This window comes from Squalius cephalus (genome assembly GCF_949319135.1).
Source record: "Squalius cephalus genome assembly, chromosome: 4".
Taxonomy (NCBI): domain Eukaryota; kingdom Metazoa; phylum Chordata; class Actinopteri; order Cypriniformes; family Leuciscidae; genus Squalius; species Squalius cephalus.
The window spans coordinates 38,091,119-38,100,246 of NC_137125.1; the positions used below are offsets into that span (position 1 = coordinate 38,091,119).

At 38.2% G+C, this 9,128-nt stretch overlaps 1 protein-coding gene across 1 annotated transcript in view; it reads right to left on the minus strand.

The window, feature by feature from the left end:
* Positions 1 to 8,835, minus strand: part of LOC307156790 (thyrotropin-releasing hormone-degrading ectoenzyme-like) — a 124,692-nt gene extending 115,857 nt beyond the window's left edge. Inside the window, exons 1-2 of the mRNA XM_079868334.1 lie at positions 7,802 to 8,835; positions 521 to 794 (exon numbers count right to left, since the gene is read on the minus strand). Of these exons, the coding sequence (XP_079724460.1) occupies positions 521 to 794; positions 7,802 to 8,490 (963 nt within the window). The 5' untranslated portion in view covers positions 8,491 to 8,835. The remainder of the gene's footprint in view (positions 1 to 520; positions 795 to 7,801) is intronic.
* Between the last annotated feature and the right edge of the window lie 293 nt (positions 8,836 to 9,128).

A 9,128-nucleotide genomic window follows, 5' to 3' on the forward strand; every position in this document is an offset into this window, starting at 1 on the left:
AGCACACACACATATTGGGTAATGTAGTCAATTTTTTATTAGATTAAACTATGTTAGCAATAATTTTTGCTATTAATATTTTTGTGGAAACTGTGATAAAAAAAAATTATTCCAGGATTTTTTTTGATGAATAGACAGTTTAAAACAACAGCATTTATATGAAATAGAAATCTTTTGTAACATTATAAATGTCTTTACTGTCACTCTTGATCTACTTTTGATCAATCAAGTGTATATTTTCTAAGTATACATTGATTTCTCTCGCTATTTTGGATTGACTTTATTACTGAGCTCAGTGCAATGCATTCTGGGATTGCCTTCACTTTGAAGCATACATGAGGTGCTGCCTTAGAATTTGGCAAATGAAGCAGAAAACCTTCTGAACAGCCTTTATGTCAGAAGCACATCTGTGATGCTTTAAAATGCTGCTCTCTAGGTTTTAGAAAACAAGTTATAAAATAATAAAATCTCAGTGTACTGTTTGTAACTTTGAGTTTTAGGGTCTGAAAACGCGACTCACCACGACTCCGTTGTCTGTAACTGCTTCTCTGTAGGTGAAGTTGCACACAGCCCAGGCCAGGTAGTACGTGGACATGCGGGGCGTCCTGGAGAAATGGTTGGTCACCCATCCGTCCTCCTCAGATGTTGAAGACTCCACTGGCATGTTGGACAGAGACTGATACGAGCTCTCGTGTTTCAGACTCACTCTGAATGTGGCTTTATAGATGGGCTCGTCGAAACACGGGAAGGCCTTTCTAGCGTGAGTCGGTGAGAACTGCGTCACCGCAATAAACCTGCAGAATAAGAACGAGAGAGAGGTAAGAGGAAAGAAAACTCTGCTGAAATATATGCTATTTAACTAGTTCAGGAGTCAACAGTGGAAAGTCATAATTGATCAGTCACATGACTTTTCTGAATGTAAATTAGCTATCTGCCATCCCTGTTCACATCGCTGTGCATTTATATCACACTAATGAGATTTCTGGAGTGAAGACTGTTAGAGATTTTTAACCACAGCAACTATATCACATCAAATGTCAACATAACATAAGAGATACACAGAAATAATGATATATTTGATATCTGCATGTCACAGCTGTAAACATTAAACACATCTGTGACGGCACAATGTCAGCGAATTGACAGCGTGAATCTATTTAGATGGCAAGAAAATAATAAAAAGCTGTCAAATTGTTCTTACATGTAGTTGGAACAGAAGCGTTAATAATCTACATACAGACACATTTAGGACATCAGAATCAGAACTGAGTCTGAGTATCAAAGTAAAGAAGTTAGAAAGCTGGAAAAGCGGTTCTTAAGAAGAAAGAGTGAGCTGCATTCCAGAAAGCTGCATTAACGGATATTAAAGCTGTATCAAACCTCACAGGGAGGAATTTTCCTTCACCACCCACAGCGTGACCATCAGACGGGGGAGGAGGGGTGTTCTGCTCGCTCCTGCATTTCTGTCACAACTTTTTACTCTCATTACCATTCATGCAGGAGCAATCTATAATGAGTCTATAATGTCCCATCTGTCTACCTCTTCATTTCATTCACACTTTATAGATGCTAGTAGTACCATATAAACATCTTTACACTATTTAAAGATCAGGACCAGACAGGAGGGGATGAGAAATCAGACAACTAACAGACACACAGGAGGAGATTCTACAGGGATGTTAGAGTGAAATTCCCTGCATTGAAACACATGGAGATGTTTGAGTTTGTTGGAGATGTTTTATACATGCGCATTATGACATCACTGACGTGCAATGCGAGGTTGAAGAAAATGTGTGAAGAGGAAGAAGGAAAAACTGTTGAATCTCTGAAGAGACCAGAGGATCAGTTCAGATCACGTCTAACTACATCAACACAAGTATTTCCTCAATCCAGCGAGATCCCGCTGTTCAGTGTTCATGAATATACGAGCAGCCAGCAGGCGCTGATTACACTAAACTGAAGGATCTTCACAGCCTGTGGAGCTGAACAACATCAACATACTGAATTTATCTCAAAGGTGCTCTTCAATGGATATTACGATATCAAGACCTCACAATAAAGTTTAAGTGAAAGAAAGAATCGCCCTGAGTCTTTAACATGCTGTGTTTACAGCTGAAAGGAAGCAGAAGGTTCAGCCGTTATTGAAAAGACAAGGAGGAAACTGGTGGACAGACAGAAGGGTTATGAAGTGTGTCCATGAAAGCGAACCCTTCAGGGCAAAACAAGGCTTAAACATGTCTCAAATACAGGAAAACCTGCGGCAAAGATTCAGACTCGAGACATTTTTTCCCTCAGAGGACAAAGAGTCAGAAGCCAGAAAACAAGAGCAAGAAGTTGATATTTAGTGAAATCACTGTGAATATGAGGCTGTAAACGGCTGTAAATCTACAGTCAACACACATATATGAGCTTCTGATAATCAACTGTGCATCTTAAACAGTTAGAAAAGATTTTAACTACTGATCTGAAGATTTTCAAACATAAAAATGGGTTGTCGTTTAAACAGGAGCACATATGAACTGAACACTTGAATTGTCTAATCTGTTTATATTATATCGATGGATTATCTGTTTATATATTGATTATAATTTATATCAAAATACTGTTTATAAATTAATGCATAATGGTAGTAACTGCATAAATAGTTTATATTTGAAGGTTATTTCTGATGTAAATCTAACTGTGTGGGTTTATGAGCGTTTATCACTGTGCTGGAAAACTTCCCATGATTATATGCGAGTCTCAGTGTGTGACAGTAAATGAGACATTGAGTGCAGTGTCAGTCACAGCTGTGACTTCAATACCCAGAGGTATAACTATAGTGTTCAGATCTGTGTGACCTCTGACCTCCCTGAACACTGAGGAACAGTTACAGTCTGAGACCAAGTCGTAAAATTACATACACATAATAATGCTAGACTAGAATTTACAGGTGAACGGCCTAACCTAAAGATGGATTTAAAGGGATAGTTCACCCAAAAATAAAAATCTTGTCATAATTTACTCACCCTCAAGTTGCTCCAAAACTGCATGAGTTTCTTTCTTCTGTTGAACACAAAATAAGATATTTTAAAGAATGTTGGTAACCAGACAGTTGACGGTGGCCATTTTCATATTAATAAAAGTCATTGGCCACCGTCAACTGTCTGGTTACCAACATTCTTTAAAATATCTTCTTTTGTGTTCAACAGAAGAAAGAAACTCATACACTGTAAAAAGTAATACCTAGATCTAACTTATAAAAAGTGAGGCAAGCGGCTGCATTGGATGTTTTATGTTGATTCAACTTGCAGCCTTTTTTAAGTATATTGAACACTTTAACATTACTTAATACAAATGCAACAAAATCGAGTTGAGTTAACTAATAGTACTAGTATTACTTAGTTAGATAAACTTACTTTTATTGGTACAGGTAACTTATTTATGGGTTGCTACAAGTAACCTGTACTCATTTTAATTAGGTTTTATGAACTTTATTTTCTTAGTAAAATTAACTTTAAACATTTTAATTGAGTCCTGGCTATAACCTCAGAAAATAAATCTAAATGTCTGTATCCTGCATTACAGTGATTAACTTTACATAAATAGACTTTGTCAATAACAATTACAAATTCAATTGAAGAAGAAAAAGATGAGAAGATAGATTGAAGACAATTTATTCAATAAATTCAATATCAACAAGTGTCACTTTTAACAGTGGCTACAAAACATCAAATAAATGTGCCCGCACATGTACACCAATATAAAACAAACACTGTAGAAGTGTATTTTCAACCTGTTCTGAACAGTACATTGAAATATCCAAACTGCCCAATCTGCAATGTTTGGATAAAGGTAAATGTGAGTCATAACATCACATTCTATCACACTGGAACTGTACTGTCAAAAATGACATGATGATGGCTTAGGATGCACAGGGTCCAATCCCACAAAAAGCCTCTAATATATCTCAAGTATACACCAGTTTTGAGGGGTACTTGGGGTCGAGAGCATAGGTAAGTCCAAACAGGAGGCAGCATGCTTTCGACAGGTTTGGCACACCTCTGACCATGGGCTGTCCTTATATGATAATCCCAATCATGTCGGGGTGATGGCACATGTACATTTTCAGTGGGCAACTGCCAAGCTCAGCGTGCACCTCTGTTTCAGCCCGACTCTATTGGTGGAGACAAAAAAAGAATCAAGAGTTTGGTCAGACAAATAGGAAATAAGATGAATATAGCAGACAGGTAGAAGACATAACACACAAAGTCATAATTGTACTTTTGTTGCAAAAGGTGGTGGATACTAGACGGATACTGTGACTAGAACATGTGACCAGAGTGAAGTCTACCATGACAATGTCATAGAGTGTGGGTACTAAACTATTATGATCTACTCTAGCATGAGTGTTGTCTTTTTCTGGTTCAAAGGATGCATTACAATAAAACAAATGCAATATTGTCCTTGCCTGTACCTGATTGGTCATCACATTACTGTTAATTAAGATATAGTTTAAATATCTTTCAAGAGCAAACATAATCACCCCATATCGTCACAATATTAATACACCCACTAAGCAAAGTTATGTCCAAAAAACGTAATTACAACGTCTTTGTCACAAAGACGTACGTTGAAAAGACGTCCACTGAGGAGCCAGAATGAAGGTTTTTACGTCTTTTTTTGAGGTGTTCTGTAATGAACGTTCATGGAACCTCTATACAAGGTTGAAAACTAGTTCAGATGTGGACAATGTGGACATATTTTCAACATCATTTAAGGTCTCATTTGGACAATTTATACTTATTCTAGACCAAATAAACACTCTCAGGATATATTAAATTAAAACTCACATTTATTTCAATGTAATTTCCATGTGCAATTGCAAAGCAATTCACAGACAGTGAAGTTTCTTTTCATGATTTTTGGACAAACACGCACTGACACCTTTAGACAGCTTAGCATCTGTAATTCACACATATTTGGATCGTGAGAGAAATCAGGTTCGAACCAGGGACCTTAAGCTGCCTGCCCTAAGTAGACAGTAATGATTTCATGATTTTTGGACAAACACACACTGTCTGTGAGTTGCTTTGCAATTAGAAATTATGTTGAAATAAACACAAGTTTTAATTTAATGCATCCTGAAAGTGTTTATTTGGTCCAGGAACAGTTTAAATTGTCTAAATGAGACATTAAATTACGTTAAATATGTCCACATCTGAACTAGTTTTTAACCTTGTATGGAGGTTCCATGAACGTCTATATTGGACTTACAGAACCTGTCAAAAAAGGCGTCATAACATTCATTCTGGCTCCTCAGTGATACAACTTTTTTGACAAAGACGTTGAAAAGACGTCTTTTGGACATAAATGTGCTCAATGGGACAGACATAAAAATAGACAAGTAGCTTTAAGCCCAATACATACGTGGTGGACAATGATGAGGTCTTCCTGTCTCTTCCCCATGTACTCAATCAGGTATCTCAGGACCACTTCTCTCCTTTTCTCCACAGAGGCAGATGAATCCTGTCAAAAAGTATAATCTGATCAAATTGTAATTGAATTATTTTTATATTTTATATTGAATTTAATTATAATTATATTCTGAAGTTTTTCTTACCTGGATGTGAAGCTCAAAGACCCCAGGTAACAAAAAAGCTTGGGTATCTAAAGACCAGGAAAATACATGTTAGAAATAAGGTTAAAAATCAGTTGTAAATGTAACTTCTTTAAGTAATAGGTTAGAAATAGTTTAAGGGTTTTTTTTCAACCAAACATCTGTCATTAATTGACTATATGCAGCATTAAAATAACGTGGATCAAATCTCTAAAATCAGACAGACTAAGCATACATCTCTACAGTCTAATCTGTGCATCTGCTTTAGTAATGCAAAAGTATACTAACATAATCTCCGAGTCCTGTCAAAGACACACAACACACAAAACAAAGTGGTGTCTATAAAACACCACATCTTACTTTCCCTTATTTGCCCGCAAAACTATTGCCTGAAGGCTCGAAATTGCGATCGCATATGATCCCGAAATTTAATCTGTGCAATATAAAAATATAACTGAGGGCATTTGTGCAACTAATTATTACCTACGTAACTTGTAGGCCTATGCGTTTTTAAACACTGCTGCTGATAACGCGAGCACCCCACCGTCCACCGGAGATTAATTTAAGTGATGTAGTCATGCCTACTTTGTGTTTTAAGTATACTTTGGCTTTAATTTTACCAATAATATCACTTTTAGCGTTAACTTAAAATAATATTTGACATTAAACGGTAAGCTAAAAGTCCTAAGTTAGATAAAACACGTTAACTAGTACTATGTAGCCTACTAATAATCAGTTTAAGTTTACGCTAACTAACGATTAAAAGTGATATTGGCAAAATTAAAGCCCAAGCCTTAAAACACATAGTAGGCATGACTAGAACTAATTTCATATTAACAGCACGGTCAACCGCTGTTGTCTGCCGATCGACCACACTGTGCTGCCATCTTAGCTTACCATGTGTGCAGGATAGCTAGCTATACAATTTGCAAACCTAACCTCAGCTCCCTAGTGGAGAGAAAGCAATTTCGTGTGCCTTTACATCACCAGTCATTCGGCTAAATGTGCTCAACTTACCTTGTTAATCAGACCCTGAAATTCAGATCCGCTGCAGCGACCAAACAGTTAAAGTGCTGAGGAAGATTGCATCTGCCTGGAAGGTCCCCGCCAGTGACAAAAGGGATAATGCCAACTTATAAAATTTAAAATATTTACGTTTGATGAACACACCTGCCACATCGACAGCTGCTTAAATAAATTGTGCATTGTCAACTCACTTTTATAGCATTTGTTGTACACAACGACCACATACAAATAACTACCCAAATAAATTGCATGGGTTTTATTTAAAATATATTGTTATATAAAAACTGATATATTTTAAGTAAAGATGAAGTATTTTGATACTTTTTTGTATAAAACCAATAAAATAAACTAGATTACAAATATTTTAAATATATAAAACCTACTTTGTGGGTGTAGCACTTTTTACAGTGTACAGGTTTGGAGCAACTTGAGGGTGATGCTCATCTTAACTGTACATAATGAAAATGATGACAAGATTTTCATTTTTGGGTGAACTATCCCTTTAAAGCTGTTAATTTTATGGATGAAGATTCAGAGATTATGTTTTGTTTTTCTTGGGACATCTTGATGTTTGTGATTGTTCAACATGCCACCTCATGTGTTGTATTTTTACTGGCACTCATCTATAACAATGCATGACAAGCATAATCATCACAAAATAAATAAACTGCTAATAAATGAACCTCACATACATATAAAATAAAACACAGCCTAAATAAAATACCAACTATGGTTAATGTTACTATAGTAAAACATATTATATACGTATACTAAATATACTTTGTAAAGAATTTAACGAGTTGTTTAAACTCTTTTTACCTCCAACAAAACCAATCATGGTAAGCATAGTTTTTTTGGTAAAATAACAATACAGTTATCATTGTTACTGCTGTAAAACTTGGGCAACTTGGAATTCAAACATGATAGTGAGATTCTTATTTGAATGAGATCCCATATTAATTTATTGTGATTTAGCCTAACATTAACTGCAATATTATCTTTGTATTTTGAAGCAGTTAATTCAGCCAAAACACGGCTTGTGTTTAACTGCGCATAAGTATCAGTATCAGTATCAGTATCAGTATCAGAAGTTCCCATGGCAACAGCAGGACATTATATCAACACCTGATTATCATATGAGAGACTTTTTTGAGACGGACACTGAACCCCTTTTACCTTCTTTCTCCATTCAGCGCGTACGAGCTGCGGAAGAAGCCCAAGAGCTCGTGCTCGATGAGCGCGTGAAAGGTGATGTTGATCTTGTATGTTCTGAGGGGCTTCATCTCTCTGTGCAGCGCGATCACAAACACCTGCTTGGGCTGATAGTGGAAGCGGCGCTGGATCCTCATGACGCCCGCTTTCTTACTATCCGAAAACACCAGCACTTTCTCCACCTCCAGCCGGTCCGTGTGCAGCACGATCAACTTCGTGGAGTTGACGCATTCAAACTCGATGTTCACCTCGCCTGAGAAGCTGAAGTTCTCCATGTTCACGGACAGTCGGAGGTCGTAGTGTCGCGGGCGCAGGGTGGCCGGTAAGCGCAGATTTCTCCAGGGCTGCTGGCCGTCCTCTGTGTCTCTGTGACTGATGTTCCCGTCCCGGGACTGTTTCCACTTACTGTTGCTGGAGCCGTTCGCGGCCAGAGCCCCGCTGCTCTCCGCGGCGCATCTCTCGAAGCTGACGCTCAGCGTGATGGCGATGGCCGTGACGATGATGAGGGTGAGGATGGAGATGGCGAACCCCAACACCAGCCTCTTGTGGACTGTGATGTGCTGTTCGGTCGTCCGGGGCCGGACCACCACGCTGTCGGCCCACTGATCGGACAGAGCCCGTCCGTTCCTCATGCTCGCGTCCTCGATCCCCATTATATGACGAACCTGATGTGTTTTATATTCATCATCAGCCTGCGTTCATGCGGTGCAGCTTCAGATTTAAAGGCGCGAAATGAGGAGAATATCCCGCGAAACACGCAGAACGCAGAATAACTGCGGATCGATGATCTCGAGACTAGATTTCTGTGAATCAGAAGTTCGTCCGGTCAGATGCTGGAGCTCATCGAGTCCTTTCGCACGTCCATTTCTCCTCTGACTTCAGTCTGATGTGGATGTAGGTCCAGCACCTGCTTCCTGATCAGTGTTGTGAAACTCTCTTCTCTCTGTTCATTTCTCCTGCCTCCATCATCATCATCGTCCCTGTTTCTCTCGCTCTCTGATGCATCATCCTCTCTTTCAGCCAGTGGGCTGTTCTCTCTCTCTCTCTCTCTCTCTCTCTCTCTCTCTCTCTCTCTCTCTCTCTCTCTCTCTACATCTAATGTTCAGTTAAACCACATTTAATTAAACAGTGAAATATTCAGATAGGCTGATGATACTCTCTCCTCTTTCACACATTTAAAATTGCTGAGTTGCATGAATATTAAACAGACATTGACACTGAACATAAATTAAATGAAAATATGAGACACGCATTTGAGACATGTACATGTCAAACTTTTACAGCAGCGCTA